Source organism: Theropithecus gelada, chromosome 16, assembly GCF_003255815.1.
Source record: "Theropithecus gelada isolate Dixy chromosome 16, Tgel_1.0, whole genome shotgun sequence".
Lineage (NCBI taxonomy): Eukaryota > Metazoa > Chordata > Mammalia > Primates > Cercopithecidae > Theropithecus > Theropithecus gelada.
In genome coordinates this window covers 74980530-75004960 of record NC_037684.1, presented here as the reverse complement: position 1 = coordinate 75004960, position 24431 = coordinate 74980530, and the positions used below count along the sequence as shown (strand labels likewise).

Here is a 24431-nt window from a genome sequence, read left to right as displayed (position 1 = left end):
GCAGAGACACAAGTTTCACAAAGCCCTCTTTTCTGAGGCTGGGCAGGCTGTTTCTAAGCTGCTCTGCGTGGCTCTTTTTGCTACTTTGGATTTACTTGCAGAGGTCTTCTCATTAATTGTTCTTAGTTTTCATCTGTTTATTTTGTCTGTCTGTTCACCATTCCCATCCTTTGGCCTTTTCCTCGGCCATGTTAACAAGGCAGGCGTAGGGCAGTGGGGCCTCAACTGGAGTCCAAGTATCTGCCCCAGGGTTGAGTCTGCATTCAATGGGGTGACCATGGGGTCCCATCTGTTACTTGGCCTTAGCTGCCCTTTTGGGAGCCACATCTCCAGCTGTCATGCCTTGGGAAGGTGAGTGTACCTGGGCACATAAGCATAGTTCTGAGAGCAGCCTCTCCTCTCAGTCAATTGGCACACTCTCTTTTCTGCTTTCAGGGCAAGTTTCTGGCTTTTTATCAGTATGCAAAATCATTTAACTCAGATGACTTTGATTATGAAGAGCTGAAGAATGGAGACTACGTCTTCATGAGGTGGAAGGTAAGGTCCCGCCAGGTGGCCCCTCAGACTCCCAACAAGCCAGGCCCTGTACTGCACCTACATACCCACTCTAACCAAGGGCTCCCCATGTCCAGTGCTCATCACAGCTGGTTGTCATGGCAAAGTCTTCAGGGCAGGGTCTTTGCACACCTATAAAAAGTGGGCACAGCTCCAGGGCACGCACTGGTTAACTGCTGATGTCCCAGACAGCTCCTCCTTGCTGTGCTTTTGGTAGGTAGCAAGTGGATTTGGGCCTAGGTGGCCGCCTCTAACATTGTTTTCTCCTTTTCCTTTTTCCCACCCAAGAATCTTATTGAACCCCCAGGTTGAATCACTCCAAGTGTTCTTTGGATTCAAGGCAGAGCCAAACTTCCTTTGAACTTAGTCAGATCCCTCTATGGGCTTAAACACCATCCGTGGGCTGGGTCCCCTCCACCACATCCTTTTCCCAGAGGTCAGGAAAGTCTCACCTCCTCTACTTCCCTCCAGCTCAGGAAATGAGGGACCGGGAATGGAACGTGAGTTTTTGACTCAGCAGCACTCAGAGAGCCCCACCTGACTGACTTGATGGATTGGCTTTTAGCTGCAAGATCATTTGTGCTCCCTGCTTTGATAACGTGATATTTACAGCCCCAGAATAGCAAAATCAGGAAGCCAGTTTGTTAAATAACTTTGAGAACATACACCCACCTCCAACCCCTAGTCCCCAGTCTGTAGGGAAAAAGTTGTTTTATCTTGAAATCTTGGCAGCTTTCATAAAGATGAATCATTTTGAGTTGCCTTTCCCGGTCTTTACTTTGCATAGCTTACCACTTTAAGAAGTGGGAATCAGCAGGGCGCAGTGGATCACACCTGTAATCCTAGCACTTTGGGAGGCCAGGGCAGGCAGATCATGAGGTCAAGAGATTGAGACCATCCTGGCCAACATGGTGAAACCCCATCTCTACTAAAAACTAAAAAAATTAGCTGGGCATGGTGGCGCGCCCCTGTAGTCCCAGCTACTTGGGAGGCTGAGGCAGGGGAATCACTTGAACCTGGGAGACAGAGGTTGCAGTGAGCTAGGATCGCACCACTGCACTCCAGCCTGGTGACACAGCAAGACTCCATCTCAAAAAAAAAAAGGGGGGGAATCACTGGGCACGGTGGCTCACGCCTGTAATCCCAGCACTTTGGGAGGCCAAGGCAGCCAGATCACAAGGTCACAAGATCCTGCGTTCAAGCAATTCTCCTGCCTCAGCCTCCCAAGTAGCTGGGATTACAGGTGCCCACCACCATGCCCTGCTGATTTTTTGTATTTTTAGTAGAGATGGGTTTTTGCCCTGTTGGCCAAGCTGGTCTCGAAATCCTGACCTCAGGTGATCCACCCACCTCAGCCTCCCAAAGTGTTGGGATTACAGGCTTGAGCCACTGCACCGGACCTGAATTTTAAAACTAATTTTAAAAGCCACAATTTTAGAAGTTGAATAAGGAATGGGAGAGTGTCTTAAATTTGTTTAAAAAGCAATGTAGGCCGGGCGCGGTGGCTCAAGCCTGTAATCCCAGCACTTTGGGAGGCCGAGATGGGCGGATCACGAGGTCAGGAGATCGAGACCATCCTGGCTAACACGGTGAAACCCCGTCTCTATTAAAAAATACAAAAAAACTAGCCGGGCGAGGTGGCGAGCGCCTGTAGTCCCAGCTGCTCGGGAGGCTGAGGCAGGAGAATGGCGTGAACCCGGGAGGCGGAGCTTGCAGTGAGCTGAGATCCGGCCACTGCACTCCAGCCTGGGCGACAGAGCAAGACTCCGTCTCAAAAAAAAAAAAAAAAAAAAAAAAAAAGCAATGTAGTTGTTTTGCCTCCGAAGAATGTCCCAGGGTGGCTCATCTGTGGTCCTTTAGTAGACCACCTGAGGCCCTGGAGCTTCTGACCTCATCTCTCTGGGAAAGTAGTTGCCAGGACCTGGGTTTCCAGCTTTCAGCTCCAGCAGAGGTGTCTCTCCTAAGGTGCCTGGTCAAGAACAGTACCGTTCTGACTGCTTTTGACAAGGTGTCAAGCTCTTAGAGGGGGTGTCACAGGGGCTACTGGCAACTGCTCTGTACTCAGAAAGGTCCACAGACCTACAGAAGTGACTCACTGTTCTAGATGTTATCAAGCATCTGGTGACAGTTCTGGGAACTGCAGCAGAAACCTAGCTCTTCCCAGGTTGGTTGTCTGTGGTCTCTGAAAGATAGAGAGGCAGGTGAGTAGGTACTGATTTATGTATTAGATGTTTACTGATTTATGTATTAGATGTTTCGGCCATGATACCTTCTCTGAATTGCTGATCCTAGTGAGTTGAAGACACAGTTTGTTGCTTTAGTATATAGAATACTCCAGGAGCACATGAACGCTTTTCAGAAGTCAGGCTGAGACCCCACGGGCCCACCATCACCCAACAAGTCTGGGTTAGACTATGAGATCCTATATTTTTCTGGAGTGGTCCTTAGAACCCCCGATGCTTAACAGGGAGGCCCCGTGGGTGGTCAGAGAATGCTGTCTGTTACTGACCCTCTTCATCTGTGTGCAGGAACAGTTTCTGGTCCCAGATCACACGATCAAAGACATCAGTGGTGCTTCTTTTGCCGGGTTCTACTACATCTGCTTTCAGAAGTCAGCAGCCTCCATAGAGGGCTACTACTACCATAGGAGTTCAGAATGGTGAGGACCCCCAAAGACAGAGGCCATGGGGAGGGTTTCCTGCCCGGCTGGCTCTCCCTTGGCTCATCGAACCCAAAAGCAATATCTTAGCCTGTCTCTGTATAGATTCTGTGCTTTATTTAGATGCTGAGAGCTTATTTCATTGATCTCAGTTGCTCACAATAAGGCCTTATCCCTATCCACACAGCAGAGTAAATGAGATGAAAATGAAGTATAGGTGAAAGGACTCATTTCTAAGCACTTTTAAGCAATACTGTATTTTTGGCAATGTTTATCTCAATCTTGCTGGTTTTTATGTAATCTTTGCAAATTGAATTAGTAACTAAAATGTGAATTGATCCAGTAGTGGACAGTGTGAATTTTGCTGTCAGCAGCTTTTTAGATTTTGTGGCTGCATTTCTTAGAGTTGGTCCGACATGCACTTGATTTAAGGCTCGTGACCTGGGGGCTTGTGAGTGGACAGTCAGTGTGTTACCAATGGTAAAGGACTGAACTCTGCCTAAATGCTAACTTTTGCCACCTTTTGGGGGATTCTCCTGCCTCCTTGCTGCTTTTTAAGCACCTTACTGTCCCCGGAGGGCAAACCATATGATAAAATGCCTGATTTCCTCTCTGAAGGTAAAAATTCTCTCTTTCCTTTCCAGTATTTCACACTTTGTTGTATGTGAAGTGATCCTACCCTAGATTCCTTGTTCAGTGGTAACGAAATTATATCTGCAAGTAAATGCCAGCCCTGTAGCCACAATTTTTAGGCTTTCAGTAATTGTTTTCATGCGAGTTTGTAAAACTTTTTATAATCCTTTTTAAAAATAACAGCTTTGGTCCAGGCACAGACGCCTGTAATCCCAGCACTTTGGGAGGCCGAGGTGGGCAGATCACGAGGTCAGGAGTTCGACACCAGCCTTGCCAATATGGTGAAACCCCATCTCTACTAAAAATACAAAAATTAGCCAGGCGTGGTGGTACGCACCTGTAGTCCTGGCTACTCAGGAGGCTGAGGCAGGAGAATCGCTTGAACCTGGGAGGCAGAGGTTGCAGTGGGCCGAGATTGCACTACTGCACTCCAACCTGGATGACAGAGCGAGACTTCATCTCAAAAAAAAAAATGGCTGGGCACAGTGGCTCATGCCTGTAATCCCAGCACTTTGGGAGGCTGAGGCAGGTGGATCACAAGGTAAAGAGATCAAGACCATCCTGGCCAACACGGTGAAACCCCATCTCTACTAAAAATACAAAAATTAGCTGGGCGTGGTGGCACATGCCTGTAGTCCCAGCTACTCGGGAGGCTGAGGCAGGAGAATCACTTGAACCCGGGAGGTGGAGGTTGCAGTGAGCCGAGATCGCGCCACTGCACTCCAATCTGGCAACAGAGTGAGATTCCATCTCAAATAAAATAAAATAAAATAATAGCTTTACTGAGATATTATTTGAATACCATACATGACTCATTTAAAGTGTACAAGTCGGCCGGGCGCGGTGGCTCAAGCCTGTAATCCCAGCACTTTGGGAGGCCGAGACGGGCGGATCACGAGGTCAGGAGATCGAGACCATCCTGGCTAACACGGTGAAACCCCATCTCTACTAAAAAAATTACAAAAAACTAGCCGGGCGAGGTGGCGGGTGCCTGTAGTCCCAGCTACTCGGGAGGCTGAGGCAGGAGAATGGCATGAACCCGGGAGGCGGAGCTTGCAGTGAGCTGAGTTCCGGCCACTGCACTCCAGCCTGGGTGACAGAGCAAGACTCCGTCTCAAAAAAAAAAATAAATAAATAAAAATAAAGTGTACAAGTCAGCCAGGCATGGTGATTCATGCCTTTAATTCCAGCATTTTGGGAGGCTGAGGCGGGCAGATCACTTGAGGTCAGATGTTCGAGACCAGCTTGGCCAACATGGTGAAACCCCATCTCTACCAAAATCCCATCTCTACCAAAAATACAAAAATTAGCTTGGCATGGTGGCACACGCCTGTAGTCCTAGCTACCTGAGAGGATGAGGCAGGAGAATCGCTTGAACCTGGGAGGCAGAGGTTGCAGTGAGCTGAGATCGTGCCGCTGCACTCCAGCCTGGGCGACAGAGCCAGACTCTGTTGTATATACCTACAATAAAAGATTAATTGACAATAAAAAAGAAGTTCTGATACATGGTACAACATGGATGAACCTTCAAAACATTATGCAAATGCAAAGCAAAGCAAATGCCAAAGTGCTGGGATTATAGGTGTGAGCCATTGCGCCTAGCCGGTATATACAACATTTTATTTATCCATTCATTATTTAGTGGACACTTAGATTTTTTAGCGATTGTGAATAATGCTGCTGTGAACATGGGTATATCTGAGTTCCTGCTTTCAATTCCTTTGGACATATACCTAGGAGTGAAATTGCTAGGTCATACGGTATTGCTATATATAACTTTATGAGGAACTGCCAAACTGTTTCCCACAGCAGCTGCACCATTTTGCATTCCTACCAGCGTGTATGAGGGTTCCAGTTTCTCCACATCCTCCCTGGCACTTATTATCATGTCTCTATAATTATAGCTACCCTAGTGGATGTGAAGCAGTATTCGAGTGTAGTTCTAATTTGCATATTCTTGATGGCTAATGCATTTTTTTTTCCTGATAATTTGTTTTTGGTAAGAAGTAAACCCCCTTTTCCTACGTTCTTCCACACTCCTATGTGAAACAAGTAGGGGAGAGCCAACATGCCAGACATTGACTCTAAATGTGCCCAAGGTTGTCATCCCAGCGTGCAGATTGTCTGCCTCTCTTTCTCCTCCCTCTACATGACTCCCTGGAGCACCTGCCAACAGGGGAGGTAGACACCTTCCAAGCTTGAAAGACCACCAGGATAGTCTTGATCTCTTTACCTTGTGATCCACCTGCCTCAGCCTCCCAAAGTGCTGGGATTACAGGCATGAGCCACTGTGCCCAGCCATTTTTTTTTTTGAGATGAAGTCTCGCTCTGTCATCCAGGTTGGAGTGCAGTAGTGCAATCTCGGCCCACTGCAACCTCTGCCTCCCAGGTTCAAGCGATTCTTCTGCCTCAGCCTCCTGAGTAGCCAGGACTACAGGTGCGTACCACCACGCCTGGCTTTTCCAAGCTTAATACTGTACCTAGGAAAGTGAGGAAATTTAAATGAAAGGTAAAATACAGTTTAAGGCAGTAGTGAAATTAATTTTTCTACACTCTCTTTAGATACCATGAGAATTGGTTTATGCCTGTGCTAGCTGTAAAGTTCTTAGGATATGACAGCCTGGTATTTCGTGCTACAGCAGGAGAGGGCAGAGCAGCCAGTGAGGTTAGGGCTGGGGCATGGGTCTATATCTTCTCCCAGAGCTTATTGAGGTCTCCTTTTAGACATACCATAGTTAACTTCATGATTAGAACAGAATGAAAAAAAATTCATCTTGTGCATGGTTCAGGAGAATTAACCAAAAAAGAAAGAATGAATGAATGAAATCAATCTAGGTTCAACTTGAGAAATAGAAAATGAATGTGCATTTCAGTCCAAGTATGTGACTTGTGGGGTGCTCTGGTTTTTGGGGGGTTACTAATGTCCTTTGCTCAGGGTGCATTAGATGACTACCTCCCGTTTCTGTCTGCTCCCCCTTGCAGGTATCAGTCCCTCAATCTAACCCATGTTCCTGAACACAGTGCACCCATCTATGAATTCCGGTGACAACGGTTCAGAACAGCAACCAAATAAAACTGAACTTGGCAAAAAAGAACTTTGCCGAGAAAATTGTGTACCTGCCAGAACCAGGAGAAGTGTGTTCCTGTTTCTTCACGAGCAGACTCGCATCACAAAGCATGAATGTTAACCCACAGAATCCAAGGAGCATGGCTGGCCCGTGGGGCAGGTGGAGGGAGCGCTCTTCGTTCTTCCTCCCCTCAGTGGCAGTTTGGTCTTCACCTGTTTTTAAGCTACCTTAAACGCACTTTTCCTTCCTGCACAGCTAACTTCTACATCACTGAAATGCCCATTCCTTCCTCCGTCCCACCTCCAGCTGAGTAGAAGGTCTGCTCCCGGATCACCCTCAGCCTTGGTGCTCAGTGATCCCCAGGCCCTAGACCCCTACCCCCCGCCAGTTGCTTTGTCTGGTAGCTCAAGAGAAGGCAGAGCCCCAGCACCTCTGTGCCCCCCAGAGCTCTGTGCAGGGAGTTGGCCAGCTGCAGCAGCATCAGCCACCAACAACACGAGAGGCGGAGGCTCCGGTCCCTGCCGGGCTGCCTCAGTCTTCAGTGCTGATTGTGTCATGGGTCAGTGCGCGCTGCTGAGCCCTATATTGTTAACAGTGCAAAACTAGTGAGTGGCTGTCAGGTTCCCTGGGCCTGCCATCAGGGATCACTAAATTTAAGGCTTCCAGATCCCTGGCAGGAACAGATTCCAGTCCTGCTTACTCAGTACATTTGCTCCAAACTTTTGAACTTGAGGGCAATACTAAACTTAAAAATAAGAGTTTTTTTATTACAAAATTATTTTTATGGTCCCTTTAACGAGGACCCTGTGGCAAATGCACAATTATTCAGAATTACATTTTATCGTTTTCACATTGAAAACAGCAAATGTTGACTTAGTAATTTTTATATTGATATCTATATGTATATGTATATTTAATCAACCAGCAGTTTTGAAACTAGTCATCCTGGTACAAAAGTTTTGCAGCATTGCCTAAATTATAGTGCTCAACACAAGAACTGTTTTTGGGGGCAGGTTAGCATTTGTGCCTCCTCCTTTTGCTACTCAAAACAGCAGTGCTTGGCGGCAGCCTTCCATGAGGCAGAAGGGGTCGTCGTTCTCCGAAAACAGTGACTCTGAAATGTTGGGACAGGGGAAGGGGAGGGAAACGTGAACATGCTCAAATAACTCGAGGCTCACGTGCCAAAGTGTGTATGTGTGTGTGTGTGTGTGTGTGGTGTTTTGTTTTTTTAAATGTTTAAAAAGCTTAATAGGTTGGCATCAGTTGTAGCCCGCAAACATGGGTAGGGCTTTGGGGAATTGGCATTTTCTGGTGGTTTACAAGACTTACTCTGAATACAAGAGGAAAAGCTTTAAAAACAAGATTGCATCATAACCCCCAGGAGCAAAGCAACCTGGAGGCTACCTATCCACGGGCAGGCAGCGTAAGAGAACGTGAAGCCCTTCAGTGAGATGAGACGAGCAGTGGGAAACCTTTTCTAAAGAAGTGACTTTCATTTTATTGACATATGTACTGTATGTTACTGAGATTGAATGTTAGGGGAAGCCTTAAGGCAGAGGTATTTGGGAAAGTAGCCAGTGGGCACTTGTGGTATCTAAAATCTGTTATCCCAGGACTGTGTACAGACGGGCAGCCCACCCATTCAGTAAGGTCAGGGCTTTGGAACCCTAAAAAGTTGGCCCGATGACTTAAAGCGAAAAATAATGCATTCCCAGAGATGAGTCAGAACAGTCTCCTCAATCCTGAAATTCAACAGGGCATCAGAAGGGCTGGCTCTGGTCAAACCCAGTTGCTCTCGTGAGGAGATGCTCACTGTGGCCTTGTTGAGCTGATGGACAAGTGAAGGAGCCCGTGGGGCTGTGCTCTCCTTCCTGCCATTCGTGCCATTCCACTCTTTTCAGCTCTCCCCTCGTGGCATGTGAGTCCATACCTTCTGCATTTTTCCAGGCCTGTGAGGGATATAGGCCTCCCCTTGGGGCACTGAGTCCGGAGATCATCCCTGGAGCTCGTCTGGGGCTCATGCTATGGCTCCAAGTAGTGGTTTGAGTGGGCAGGAAGGGCCATTTGCAAACACTGCTGTGTTCTAGACAAACAAGCCAGGTCCTATTGCAGGATTTCTTCTTTCCTTCTTTACCCAGGTAATGAACTGCACCCATTGTACTGGGAAAAATGAAGAAGTGATACCTTTACTAGATCCTTCAGACACATCGATGAGAAGATTTGTTCGCTTAAAAGTCTGCCCACTTAGGATAGGAAAGGGATTAAGGATTTTTCCACCACCTCTTAGTAACCCCGGAGTTACCAACATCAACTTCTTTCTCTCTGTTCCTGAAGGAACTTTGGGGAATTGTCTTCATCTGTAGTTATGCTTTCCTGAACCTTCTCAGTGGTTTACATGCCTCTGAAACTATGTGCAATATTTTTGGTTGACACTTGTATCCATCCTTAAGAAATTAGTGCAGATTGCAGATATTCTACTGTCTTCCACCCCAAACAAGCCTGCCATGAGGTGGGATCCTAGGGGTTTGGCTGTTCTTAATCCACTGCTCAGAAAGCTTCCATTCTGCTGTCCCCAGCCTCGACCCTCTTCTGTGCTGGACTTCCACCCACCCACCCTTTTCAAGTTTAGATAGCGTTTCAGCTGCAGTCCCAAAGTAACGAAGCAATGCCTACTGTTAAGTAGGAAGTCAATCTGTGTGCTGGTTTTGTTGGTTATGTTGAAATCACAAACTCCAGAGGAGCAGAGGGGTTTTTCAATGTCTTTTGCTTTCAGAAACAGAGAATATAATATTCTCACTAAGGCCTTGAATTGATTTTTTTCTCATAAGATAGTCTGATAAGCTAATTTTTAAAAAGAAATGCCATTAACTGTGTTTCATTGTGGTTTAAAATTACTAACAAGTTGTGGGAAAGAAAAATAATATTTGATTTTGAATCTTAAATGTTTTTAAAAATTAGACTTGAATGGGCACAAAGTATAAATATTTTGTTTCTTTATGGAGGACATGTGGAAAGAGTTTGAGGGTTTGGGATGGGAGAAGTATTTTGCAGAGCTATCAATGTCCAAATAATTTTTAAAAAATAATAAAGGTATTTAAGCAGTGAGTTTGTCCTATTTGTAAACCAAAGCAGCTCCATTAGAGGAAACCAGTCCTCCCTGGGCCTGTGGCTGTGGAGCTCTCTAGGGCCAGCCGGAGACCTCTGTGTGCCGGGGCAGGCTGAGGGCCACTCTGGGCAGCTGTTGCAGTGGTCTCGTTGCTCCTTTTTCATTCTGAATGTTTTCAGCTGCTCAGCACTTCTATTTGAGCTCCATTTTATTAATTTCTGTATGTCTTCAGAAATGTGGAAGCTTTTTTTTTGTTTGTTTTTTTGGCATATGTGAAGGGTTTATATTTCTATTTAACACAGAGAAAAGATGCAGGCAGAGGTATCTGTCCAAAGCCTGCTTTGCGGTCTGGTGTGGGTACAGGCAGTGCGGTTGGGGTGCCCTCGACACTGTGACTGTGGTCCTCAGAGGAGATGCCTAAGTCTCAAAGCACAAGCACTTGGGCCCCCAAACAGCAGGATCCCTAAATCAGCCATTACATTTTATTCTGACAAACCATTCTGTTACGTTTCAGGTCCCACCTCCCTAGGAGGCTTGCAGGAACACGGCTGGAAACATCAGTGAGGTTTTGAGGAAACGTATGAAGTATTGAGGTCTAAATTTTAAGCAAGTTGAAATGCTAAGCGAATTTACATCAGTGGCAGGGCAAAGCTCCCCTGTTGTGTGTATTTTCTGATTTCATTGTCTAAACAATAATAAGCTTTTTTCTCCCATGAGATGTGGTGTCAATAAAGGAATAGACTGTTCACAGTGCTAGACTCAGGATTTAAGACTGTTTCTTTTTATCTTTTGAGGCAAGGTCTCAATCACCAGGCTGGAGTGCAGTGGCGCTATCACAGCTTACTGCAGCCTCCCAGGCTCAGGCGATCCTCTTGCATCAGCCTCCCAAGTAGCTGGCACCACAGGCATGCGACCACGCCCAGCTAATTTTTTTTATTATTATTATTTCTGTAAAGATGGGGGTCTCCCTATGTTGCCCAGGCTGGTCTTGACCTCCTGGGCTCAAGCGATCTACCCATCTCAGCTTCCCAAAGTGCTGGGATTACAGGCATGAGCCACCACACCTCGCCAAGACACCATTTATTGGCTGTTTTGTTGAATGGAAAAGTCATGGGAGGCCTGGGTTCCACCTATCAACCTTAGGTCCTAATCTGCCCTCAGGGTGCATCAGCTAACCTCCCTGAGCCCAACTTCCCTCACCCGAAAAGTGGAAAGCCTCTATCTGGACTAAAGAACTGTTGAGGATTCTAGAAGATGCTCCTGAAAGCACATTGTAAATTGAATAATTGTAAATTGAATAACATGTAAAATGTTATTCTTGCTTAATAATAATATTAAAAGTATCTACTGGGCCAGGGTGTGGTGGCTCACGCCAGTAATCCTGACACTTTGGGAGCCTGAGGCGGGAGGATCACTTGAGGTCAGGAGTTCGAGACCAGCTTAGCCAACATGGTGAAACACCCATCTCTACTAAAAACACAAAAACTAGCCGGGCCTGGTGGCGGGTGCCTGTGATCCCAGCTACCAGGAAGCTGAGGCAGGAGAATCGCTTGAACCCGGGAGGCAGAGGTTGCAGTGAGCCAAGGTCGCGCCACTGCACTCCAGCCTGGGTGGCAGAATGAGAGTGCATCTCAAAAAAATATAAATAAATAAAAAGTATCTACTGAGCCTTGCTGCATGCAAACGCACCATTGTAGATATTGAGGATGATGCAGGAGTAAAACATGCCTACAACAGCGATAGCAAAACTCTCATTTCTCAATTCTTAGATCCCCGATTTATAACCTTTACTTAGCTTTGTTTTTAGGCCATCTATTGGAACTGTAGAAATAGTAGAAATTGTGTAAATTTTAAGTGTGAAACCAATTGCAAAACAGGACAAAAGGAAAACTGTAAGAATGCTGTCAGCCGGGTGCAATAGCTCACGCCTGTAACCCTAGCACTTTGGGAGGCTGAGGCGGGCGGATCACGAGGTCAGGAGATCGAGACCATCCTGTCTAACATGGTGAAACCCCATCTGTACTAAAAATACAAAAAATCAGCCAGGCGCGGTGGCGGGCGCCTGTAGTCCCAGCTACTCAGGAGGCTGAGGCAGGAGAATGGGGTGAATCCGGGAGGCAGAGCTTGCAGTGAGCCGAGATCGCGCCACTGTACTCCAGCCTGGGTGACAGAGCAAGACTGGGAGACAGAGTGAGTCTCAAAAAAAAAAAAAAGAATGCTGTCTCCACACATCTGAACTGCACCTGGGAAGGGAAGCATTAAAATTGCTCAGTAATGAAATAGGCAGTAGGCTTTGATATATTTAAAAAAAAAAAAAAAAGGCCTCAAAGTTGGATTGCAGTTGAACAGCTTTTCCCTCCAGATTTTTCTTCCAGAACATCGAAAGATTGAAACTCCCTGTTTGTACATAGGGAAAACATGTAAGGTTTTTCATTTGTAGAGAAACATATGCTGCATTCAAGTTTATTTTCGCCATTTTTTTCCTTCTGATTTTTTAGCTCACTTCATTTCTCAATGCATTAGTCATGGTTTCTCTCTATAATGGCTTCACAGCCCCTCCATCTTCATGCCTTCTCACTGGCTTGACCTGGAGCAGTGCTTCTGAAACCCGGCTGCATTTTAGAAGCACATGGGAGCTGATTTAATGTCAGGCAGCACCCAGACCAGTCCTCACAACCTGTCCATGTTTTTAAAGCTCCCCAGGTGACTCCAATGCACAGGAAGCTTTGAACTTAACTAAATGAGCCTCCCGCCCTGAAATGAGAGAAAGGCTTTCAGGCTTGTGGTGTTGGTGGACTAAATGTGGCTTTGAGCCATTCACACAGTCACCACACTGCAAGAGAGCTGGGAACTGGAGCCTGTGAGAAGCCCCTGTGACCAATGTTGTCTGTCTCAAAACAGCTTACACGGACTTCTCCTTTTTACCTCTAAAAGCTTCATTCCCCTTTTCCCAACCATATACCCCAGATTGCAACCCCTTGCTATTCTCAAATAAACTCTTTGTTTTGGAGTGTCAGTCTCTCTCTCGCTTATTTTAGCTTGGTGAGTAGCTTGCAGAGTTCTGCTGCATAAGGAAAGGAAATAAATAGGAAGTAACTTTCGGGGAAGTGGGCTAGAAATGGGTTGTTGGTTTGGTTTTGTCTGCAGGGGGAGGGGTTTTCTGCAAATTATATGTAATGAGGCTTTGTTTATTGTGGTAAAATATATATTACATAAAATTTACCACTTTAACCACGCTTAAGTGTATAGTTCAGTGGTATTAAGTACATTCACATTGTGTTCCTATCACCACTGTTTCCAGAAGTTTTTCATCATCCCAACAAATTCTGGACTCAGTAAACATTATCTAAATCCCCATTCCTCCCCCTAGCCCTGATAACCACCATTCTATTTTCTATCCCCACGAATTTGTCTAGATACCTCATAGAAATGAAATCATGCAGTATTTATCTTTGCGTGACTGGTTTTTTTTCACTTGTAGAATGTATCAGAATTTCCTTCTATGCTATGGCTGATACTCCACTGTATGTATGTAACACATTTTATCCATTCATCTATTGAACATTTGGGCTGTTTCTACCTGTTGACTATTATGCATTGTGCTATTATGAACCCTGGTATACAAGTATCTGTTTGAGTACCTGCTTTCAAGTATTTTGGGTTCGTAACTAGGAGTGGAATTGCTGGATCATATAATTCTATGCTTAACTTCTTGAGGAACACCAAACTGTTTCTCATAGTGGCTGCACCATTTTACATTCTCTCCAGCAGTACACAAGGATTCCATTTTCTCCACATCCTTTCCAACACCCATTTTCCTTTTTAAAATTTTTATAATGGCCATACTAATGGGTGTGAAGTGACATGTCACTGTAATTGTTGTTGTTGTTCTGAAACAGGGTCTCATTCTGTCACCTAGGCTGGAGTGCAGTGGCTTTTCTTTTCTTTTTTTGAGACGGAGTTTTCCTCTTGTTGCCCAGGCTGGAGTGCAATGGCACGATCGTGGCTCACTGCAACCTCCGCCTCCCAGGTTCAAGCTATTCTTCTGCCTCAACTTCCCAAGTAGCTGGGATTAGAGGTGCCCGCCACCACTCCTGGCTAATTTTTGTATTTTTAGTAGAGATGGGGTTTCACTATGTTGGCCAGGCTGGTCTTGAACTCCTGACCTCAGGTGATTCGCCTGCCTCGGCCTCCCAAAATGCTAGGATTACAGGCATGAGCCACCGCGCCCGGTCGTGCAGTGGCATTTCTGCACTCCATAATCATGACTCACTGCAGCCTTGACCTCCTGGGCTCAAGCGATTCTCCTGCCTCAGCCTCCCAAGTAGCTGTGACTACAGATGCATGCCACCACACCCAGCTTTTTTTTTTTTTCCAAAATATTTGTAGAGATGGAGTCTCACTATGTTGATTTGCATTTTCCTAATGATTAGTGATGGTGAGAAATCATCTCAAGTGTTTATTCAACATTTGTATATCTTCTTTGGAGAAATGTCTATTCAAGGCCAGGCGCAGTGGCTCACGCCTGTAATCCCAGCACTTTGGGAGGCCGAGGCGGGTGGATCACGAGGTCAGGAGATCGAGACCATCCTGGCTAACACAGTGAAACCCTGTCTCTAGTAAAAATACAAAAACTTAGCCGGGTGTGGTGGCGGGCGCCTGTAGTCCCAGCTACTTGGGAGGCTGAGGCAGGAGAATGGTGTGAATCCAGGAGGTGGAGCTTGCAGTGAGCCGGGATCGTGCCACTGCACTCCAGCCTGGGCGACAGAGCAAGACTCGTCTCAAAAAAAAAAAAAAAGGAAATGTCTATTCAAGTCCTTTGCCTTTTTTTTCTTTTTTGAGATGGAGTCTTCCTCTGTCGCCCAGGCTGGAGTACAGTGGCATGATCTCAGCTTACTGCAACCTCCACCTCCTGGATTCAAGCGATTCTCCTGCCTCAGCTTCCTGAGTAGCTGGGATTACAGATGCCCACCACCACGCCAACCTAATTTTTGTATTTTTAGTAGAGATGGGGTTTCACCATTTTGGCCAGACTGATCTTGAACTCCTAATCTCAAGTGATCTGCCCGCCTCAGCCTCCCAAAGTGCTCGGATTACAGGCAAGAGCCACAGCACCCAGCCCCCTGCTCATTTTTAAATCAGGTAAATTGTTTCATTGTTGCTGAATTGTAGGTGTTCTCTATATTTTCTAGATATTAATTCCGTATCAGATACATGCTTTGCAGATATTTTCTCCTATTCTGTGGGGTCTCTTCACTCTCTCTCTCTTTTTTTTTTTTTTTTTTTTTTGAGATGGAGTCTCACTCTGTCGCCCAGGCTGGAGTGCAGTGGCGTGATCTTGGCTCACTGCAACCTCCGCCTCTCAAGTTCAAGTGATTCTCTTGCCTCACCCTCCTGAGTAGCTGGGATTACAGATATCTGCCACAAAGCCGAGCTAATTTTTTGTATTTTTAGTAGAGATGGGGTTTCACCATGTTGGCCAAGCTGGTCTTGAACTCCTGACCTCGTGATTAGCCCACCTCAGCCTCCCAAAGTGCTGGGATTATGGGCGCGAGCCACGATGCCCAGCCTCTTCACTCTCTTGATAGTGCCTTAATGATACACAAAAGTTTTTCTTTTTGATATAATCCCATTTATCTATGTTTTTTTCATTTTGTTGCCTGTGCTTTTGGTGTGATATCCAAGGAATCATTGCCAAATTTTAATGAATTTCTAGGTAACCATTTATTATAAATTATAGTAGAACTATATAATGAAACACCTCTCAGTAATAAAAAGAAATGTACTATAGCCATACATACAACACGGATGAATCTGGAAACATTATGCTGAGCAGAAGAATCTAGACACAGAAAATGACGTGCTGCGTGATTCCATTCAGATGAAGTCGCAGAAAAGATGCGTCTAACCGGTAGTGATAGAAAGCAGATGGGTGGCAGCCTGGAGCCGAGTTGGGGTGAGGACTGAGTGGGGCGCTGGTGCTTTCTGGAGTGATAGAGATGTTCTGCATGTCAAATATGGTGGTGGCTGCATGGCCCTATGCATTTGTCAGAACTCATTGAATTATGCACTGGAGAATGGTGTGTTTTACTGCATGTAAATTATACTCAAAAGTTGAATCGAAAATATTTTAAAAAAAAACCCATTAATTCAGAAACAGTAGGGATGCATTATACAAAACTAGAAAATTCAGAACAGCAAGAGAAGGAGTTTTGTTTACTTTTCCCAAGGGAGGTGTGACAATATATTTGTATGCTGTTGAAAATGACCCAGGAGAAAGCAAAGTAAGTTCATGCTGTAGGACAGGGGTGGCTCAGGTAGAAGCACTGAGAGTTTGTTTCTGGAAACAGGCAGCCATGCCAATGCTGGCAAGTGGAAGTTTGTGGAAGTTCTTGTCTCATTTCTTCAATGGTTCTTAATGAGCTCGAGAGCAAGGAAGACAACCCTCCTGAGGATGAGGATGGGGGAGAGGTATTGGGCCTTTGAGGAGAAAGAAGGTGCAAGATGGTTGTCCAGGAGAGGAATAGTGGATGGATGCAGAAGTCAAGCGTGCCCCAAGCAAGCATGGGGATGCTCCCAGCCCAGGTGCAGGTGCAGAGTAGGAAGAGGCCTGTGGTTTTGCAAGCACAGGTGAGCAAAGAGTCAGGGAGTTGTCGTGTGTGCAAGGGAGTGAAGTAAGTGAAGACCATGGAATTCAAGGGGATGAAGGTGGTAGCACCAGTGGATTGGAGATCCTCGTAGGCTCAAAGGATGGATGGAATCAGAATTCTAGAAAGTTGGGGCTGGACTTGGTGGCTCACATCTATAATACCAGCATTTTGAGAGGTCAAGGTGGGAGGGTCACTTGAGCCCAGAAGTTGGAGACCAGCCTGGGCAACATGGCAAAACCCCATCTCTACAAAAAAATACAAAAATTAGCCGGGCGCAGTGGTGCATGCCTGTAGTCACAGCTACCAGGGAGGCTGAGGTGGGAGGATCTCTTGAGCCCAGGAGGTGGAGGTTGCAGTGAGCTGAGATCACACCACTGCACTCCAGCCTAGGTGACAGAGTGAAAAACTCTACCTCAACAACAACAACAAAAATAATAAATAAAAATAGAAAGTTGGGAAGGGAGAAGCTTTCACATTCAAATTTGGTCAGGCCTCTCTTTACCTTAAAAGTGTTCCTATTGCCCACAAGATCAAGTCCAGATCCCTCAGGAGAACCTCAGGTGTAACCAGGCCTCTGTGACCTGTCCAGCTTCCATATTGCTTGCTGGAGATGCTGCCAGACCTGCAGAGCCCCCAGGCAGAGCCCACGGGAAATCCCCCCAGCCCTGCTCCTTCCCACTTTTTGACCTTGGCCTGCCTTACTCCCTGAGGGAACCACCTTCCCCAGAACATTTTTCCTGATGTTTCTGCCCGTACCATCCACTCCGCATTAGGGTCCACCATGCATGCTCCTGGACCCCATGCTGCTCATCTCTTCAGTGGGGAGGAATCTTACTCCTTGAACTTTATTTTCCTTATATCAAATCAGATTAATAGCCTGCATCGTGCCAAGGTAGCAGAAGATGACATCGGAGTGTTTCTTATTGGGACTCTCCGTTCACCTGGTCACAGAAGGGCCTCGTGTAAGTGTGTCAGGCTGTAGGTGCTGAAGCTCTGGAGAGATCCTTCTCGTCTTTAGTCTCTCCGGTTACCACGGAAGGGTCCCTTGCCCAGACCCCTTTCCTTTCCCATCTAAATGGCAGCTTCTACCACTCTTGGGGGCCGAGAATATTTGCCATTTCCCAAGACTAGGAACTCCTGGCCAGGCGCGGTGGCTCACGCCTGTAATCCCAGCACTTTGGGAGGCCGAGGCGGGCGGATCACGAGGTCAGGAGATTAAGACCATCCTGGCTAACACGGTGAAACCCTGTCTGTATTAAAAATACAAAAAAATTAGCCAGGCGTGGTGGCGGGTGCCTATAGTCCCAGCTACTCGGGAGGCTGAGGCAGGAGAATGGTGTGAACCCGGGAGGCGGAGCTTGCAGTGAGCAGAGATGGTGCCACTGTACTCCAGCCTGGGCGACAGAGGGAGATTCCGTCTCAAACATAAATAAATAAATAATTTTTTAAAATAAAATAAAACAAATAAACAGCCGGGCGTGGTGGCTCACGCCTGTGATCCTAACACTTTGGGAGGCCAAGGCAGGCGGATCATGAGGTCAGGAAGTTGAGACCATCCTGGCTAACACAGTGAAACCCCATCTCTACTAAAAATACAAAAAATTAACCGGGTGTGGTGGTGGGCGCCTGTGGTTCCAGCTACTTAAGAGGCTGAGGCAGGAGAATGGTGTGAACCCGGGAGGCAGAGCTTGCAGTGAGCCGAGATCGTGCCACTGCACTCCAGCCTGGGCAACAGAGCAAGACTGCGTCTCAGAAAAAGAAAAAAAAGAAAAAAGAAAAAAAAAGCCCACAAATCCTAGCACTTTGGGAGGCTGAGGCAGGAGGATCACTTGAGCCCAGGAGTTTGAGACCAGCATGGGAAATGTAGTGAGACCCTGTCTGTATTTAAAACAAATAAACGGCCAGGTGCGGTGGCTCACACCTGTAATCCTAGCACTTTGGGAGGCTGAGGTGGGTGGATCACAAGGTCAGGAGATCAAGACCATCCTAGCTAACATGGTGAAACCCCGTCTCTACTAAAAATACAAAAAAAAAAAAAAATAAGCCAGGGGTGGTGGCGCATGCCTGTAATCCCAGCTACTCAGGAGGCTGAGGCAGGAGAATCACTTGAACCTGGGAGGCAGAGGTTGTAGTGAGCCGAGATCGCACCACCACACTCCAGCCTGGGCGACAGAGCGAGACTCCGTCTCAAAAAACAAACAAAACAAACAAACAACAAAACCCAGTCTCTACTAAAAATACAAAAATTAGCCAAGTGTGGTGGTGCATACCTGTATTCCCAACTACTCAGGTGGCTGAGGTGGGAGTGTTACTTGAGCCCAAGAGGTCAAGGCTGTAGATCGTGCCATGCACTCCAGTCTCAGTGACAGAGCGAGACCCTGTCTCAAAAAAAAAAAAAAGAAAAAAGAAAAAAGAAAAAAAGCTTTTTCCTGGGTCAGAGTCAACCTTCAGAAAATGCCCCATGTCTGGTAAAAGTAAACATTTTCTTTCTGGTTTTTCTTTTCTTTTTGAGACAGAGTTGCTCTTGTCACCTAGGCTGGAGTGCAATGGCACAATCTCGGCTCACTGCAACCACCACCTCCTGGGTTCAAGCAATTCTCCTGTCTCAACCTCCCAAGTAGTTGGGGTTACAGGCGTGCACCACCATGCCTGGCTAATTTTGTATTTTTGGTAGAGACTGGGTTTCACCATGTTGGTCAGGCTGGTCTCCAACTCCTGACCTCAAGTGGTCCACCTGCCTCAGCCTCCCAAAGTGCTGGGATTACAGCATGAACCACTGCACCCTGCAAAAATGAACATTTTCATCACAGGCACAACATGCTCCCCCACAGCCTGTCCCAACATGGTAGCCTGTACCTTTGGTGAATGCCCAGGCTTGGGGCAACAGGGGTGTTGATGGCACAGTGGCTCACACCTATAATCCCAGCACTTTGGGAGGCCGAGGCAGGTAGACTGCTTGAGGTCAGGAGTTCGAGACCAGCCTGGCCAACATGGTGAAACCCCTCTCTACTAAAAATACAAAAATTAGCCAGGCATGGTGGTGCACACCTGTAATCCTAGCTACTCTGAGGCTGAGGCAGGAGAATCACTTGAACCCAGGAGGCGGAGGTTGCAGTGAGCAAAGAGCATACCACTGCACTCTAGCCTGGGCAACAGAGCAAGACTCTGTCTCAAAAAAAAAAAAAAGCCTGGCACAGTGGCTTGGGCTTGTGCTTGTAGTCCCAGCTATTCTGGAGGCTGAATTAGGAGGATCCCTTGAGCCCAGGAGTTTGAGGCTAGCCTGGCCCACATAGCAAGACCCAAGCTCCAAATAAATAATAATAATGATAATAATAATGTGAAGATTCTCACATATCCATTCTATCTTTTGCTGACTTCCTGTCTTTTTGTTCACTTATCTAGCTCTCCAGCTAAGCTCTGAGCTTCCTGAGGGCAGGGCTAGTGTCCCATTCATTTCTCTATCCAGAGGGCACATGAGTTGTGCTCACCTGACTGAGCAGCCAAACAGTTCCATTAGCCAACTTGATTCGAGCAGATTAGTGCATACCTGGGGTTGCAGCAACTGGGGAGGCTGAGGTGTTAGGATCCCTTGAGCTGGAGAGGTGGATGTTGCAGTGAGCCAAGATCACACCACTGCACTCCAGCCTAGGCGACTACTTGAGACACTGTCTCAAAAAAAAGAAAAAAAAAAAAAAAAGAAAACGAGAGACAAGCTTTGGTGAAACTTTGTGGAGGGAGGCAGTGAACTTGTTTGAAGACTACCTCTCCAGGTTCTATCTCCGGATGAAGAGTTTTAAGGGAAATTAGGGGAGTACAAATGATGATCAAGGCATTCTTTTTTTTTTTTTTTTTTTTTTTTGAGACGGAGTCTCGCTCTGCCGCCCAGGCTGGAGTGCAGTGGCCGGATCTCTGGTCACTGCAAGCTCTGCCTCCCGGACTTACGCCATTCTCCTGCCTCAGCCTCTCCAGTAGCTGGGACTACAGGCGCCCACCACCTCGCCCGGCTAGTTTTTTGTATTTTTTAGTAGAGACGGGGTTTCACCGGGTTAGCCAGGATCTCCTGACCTCGTGATCCGCCCGTTTTGGCTTCCCAAAGTGCTGGGATTATAGGGTTGAGCCACTGCGCCCTGCCTATCAAGGCATTCTTATGAAACCCGCAGTCTCAGGCGGGCAATTAATTGTTAATTGTTTTTTGTTTGTTTGTTTGTTTTTTTGAGACGGAGTCTCGCTGTGTGGCCCAGGCTGGAGTGCAGTGGCCCGATCTCGGCTCACTGCAAGCTCCACCTCCCGGGTTCACGCCATTCTCCCGCCTCAGCCTCTGAGTAGCTGGGACTACAGGCGCCCGCCACCACGCCCAGCTAGTTTTTTGTATTTTCAGTAGAGACGGGGTTTCACCGTGTTAGCCAGGATGGTCTTGATCTCCTGACCTCGTGATCCACCCGCCTTGGCCTCCCAAAGTGCTGGGATTACAGGCTTGAGCCACCGCACCCGGCCAATTGTTAATTGTTAATTCCTTGGTCAATGTCTTGTGACTGTCTGCAGGCACCATCAAACTGTTCTTATCAGGCTGGTCAGCCTGTTCCTAGAGTTGTTGGTCAGCATATTTTCTTTTATCTCTATCGAAGGTCCTGTTTTCCTGAGGCTGTTTTTAATGAAAAATTTACAAACTCAAACAAAGCATAATTATATTCAAGCAAACAAGCTTTTTTCTAACATGGAGTCAGTACTGTTACATAAATGAACAAATTTGAGCAAGGAATACTGTCCCGATTAGATAACTGTGATTATAAGTGAAGTCCAGATTTGTCCCTAGTTATTTTGCCAGAATTTCTTCTGAAATGCTTTATTTACTTCTGCTGTGGTAAAATAGATCATTTACCACTTTAACCTTTTTTTTTTTTGAGATGAAATTTCACCCAGGCTGGAGTGCAATGGCGCAATCTCAGCTCACCGCAACCACTGCTTCCCGAGTTCAAGGGATTCTCCTGCCTCAGCCTCCTGAGTAGCTGGGATTACAGGCGTGCACCACCATGCCTGGCTAATTTTGTATTTTCAGTAGAGACGGGGTTTCTCCATGTTGGTCAGGCTGGTCTCGAACTCCCAACCCCAGGTGATCTGCCCGCCTCGGCCTCCCAAAGTGCTGGGATTATAGGAGTGAGCCACTGTGCCTGGGCCATTTTAACCATTTTTAAGGGTACAGTTCAGTGGCATTAAGTACATTCACATTGTTGCACAACCATCACCACCCTTCATCTCCAGAACTTTTTCATCTTACCAAACTGAAACTCTGCACCCATTAAACACTCACTCCCCAGGTATATCTTCCTTAGAGAAATTTCAATTCAAGCCCTTTGCCCAATTTTTAATTGGGTTGTTTTCAGATATATGATTTGCAAATATTTTCTCCCATTCTGTGGGTTGCCTTTTCACTGTGTTGATAGTGTCTTTTTTTTTTTTTTTTTTTTTCCTCGTTCTGTCACCCAGGCTGGAGTGCAATGGCACAATCCTGGCTCACTGCAACCTCCACCTCCCGGGTTCAAGTGATTCTCCTGCCTCAGCCTCCCAAGCAGCTGAGACTACAGGCATGCACCACCACGCCCAGCTAATTTTTTGTATTTTTAGTAGAGACAGCGTTTCACTGTGTTGGCCAGGCTGGTCTCAAACTCCTGACCTCAAGTGATCCGTCTACCTCAGCCTCCCAAAGTGCTGGGATTACAGGCATAAGCAACTGCGCCAGGCTGATAGTGTCTTTTGATGCACAAACCAAATGTTTCTACAGTTCCAGTAACAGCCTGTCCAGAAGCATTTATTTGTTTGTTTGTTTGTTTGTTGAGACAGAGTCTTGCTCTGTCGCCCAGGCTGGAGTGCAGTGGCCGGATCTCAGCTCACTGCAAGCTCCGCCTCCCGGGTTTATGCCATTCTCCTGCCTCAGCCTCCCAAGTAGCTGGGACTACAAGCGCCCGCCACCTCACCTGGCTAGTTTTTTGTATTTTTTTTTAGTAGAGATGGGGTTTCACCGTGTTAGCCAGGATGGTCTCAATCTCCTGACCTCGTGATCCGCCCGTCTTGGCCTCCCAAAGTGCTGGGATTACAGGCTTGAGCCACCGCGCCCGGCCTCCAGAAGCATTTAAACTCTACCTCAAGGGCTCATTGCACAGCATGCACACCAAGGCTTGCAGTTGGCCTTCCAGGTTAGGGTTTGGAGGGCCCAGACCTTCCAAGCAGGACAGCCGGTTGCCTAGAGCAAGTTTGATGTGTGGTCATCTCCCTCGACGCTTGAAGTAGGCAGGATTCTAACGTTACCTGAGAAGAACTGAGGCCCACAGGGATTTCATGGAAGCACATACAACAGCAAAGATGCCAGGATTCTCGGAAGGTGAGTCATTTTCCAAAACTCTTCTGTTTCCCCAGCTAAAAACCTGAAGTGAACCTGCCTTTGTGGGCACAAAGGTAGTAGTGAAGGAGACTCTGAGAACCACTGATGTAGAAGGTGGAGGCAAAGAGAAGACTTACAGACCCCCGACCTGGGTCAGGGTTCTTCAGGCCTCCACATCTTCACGGGCCACCCCAGTTCCCAAACTGTTCTCACCACTATCATCTTCTTTAAACCTTACAGAAACATCATACATTTATTTCCACCTACAGCCTACCATGTTACTTTGGAGTCACAAGACTTGGAATTGAAAGCCCTAGATTAACATCTCCGTCCTGCCATTGAATGGCTTGAGGACTGGGCCAGCCACTTTGCATAGCTCAAGACTTCACTTTGTAAAATGTAGATGAGAGTGGCAAGTTCAAAGTTTGTAAAAGCTCCTGTCTAGCCCAGAGCCTGGTGCCTAGCAGGTGCTCAATAAATAGGGGTTAAATCTCAGAAATTCCATGACATCCAGAGAGAAGAAACAATTTCCAATGGTTCTGGCATTCAACGACAACTTATGAGCAAGCAAATTATGCCAGGTGCTCTACAACCATTATCTGACTTCTTTTTTTTTTTTTTTTTTTTTTCTGAGACAGAGTCTCGCTCTTGTGACCCAGGCTAGAGTACAGTGGTGGAATCTCAGCTCACTGCAACCCCCACCTCCCAGGTTCAAGCTTCTCCTGCCTCAGCCTCCCGAGTGGCTGGGATCACAGGCGCCTGCCACCACGCCCGGCTAATTTTTGTACTTTTAGTAGAAACGGGGTTTTGCCATGTTGGACAGGTTGGTCTCGAACTCCTGACCTCAGGTGATCCACCCATCTTGGCCTCCCAAAGTGCTAGGATTACAGGAGTGAGCCACCGTGCCTGGCCTCTTACTTTGTTTTTTATAACAACCACATTATTCCCACTTTCAGGATGCAGAAACAGGCTCAGAGAGATTAAGACATTTAGCTAAGCTAGGCCGGGCGCGGTGGCTCACGCCTGTAATCCCAGCACTTTGGGGAGGCCGAGGCAGGCGGATCACGAGGTCAGGAGATCAAGACCATCCTGGCTAACACCGTGAAACCCCGTCTCTACCAAAAATAAAAATAAAAATACAAAAAATTAGCCGGGCATGGTGGCGGGCGCCTGTAGTCCCAGATACTCAGGAGTCTGAGGCTGAGGCAGGAGAATAGCATGAACCCGGGAGGCAGAGCTTGCAGTGAGCTGAGATTTCGCCACTGCACTCCAGCCTGGGCGACAAAGAGAGACTCCATCTCAAAAAGAAAGAAAGAAAGAAGGAAAGAAGGAAAGAAAAGGAAGGAAGGAAGGAAGGAAGGAAGGAAGGAAGGAAGGAAGGAAG

The 24431-nt window shown here is 46.8% G+C and overlaps 1 protein-coding gene across 1 annotated transcript in view; it reads left to right on the top strand.

Annotated features, from left to right (window-relative positions):
- The window catches only part of GID4 (GID complex subunit 4 homolog), a 30208-nt gene extending 20188 nt beyond the window's left edge, over positions 1-10020 (top strand). Inside the window, exons 4-6 of the mRNA XM_025363788.1 lie at positions 436-537; positions 3084-3214; positions 6830-10020. Coding sequence (XP_025219573.1) covers positions 436-537; positions 3084-3214; positions 6830-6893 — 297 coding nt within the window. The 3' untranslated portion in view covers positions 6894-10020. The remainder of the gene's footprint in view (positions 1-435; positions 538-3083; positions 3215-6829) is intronic.
- The last annotated feature ends 14411 nt before the right edge of the window (positions 10021-24431 follow it).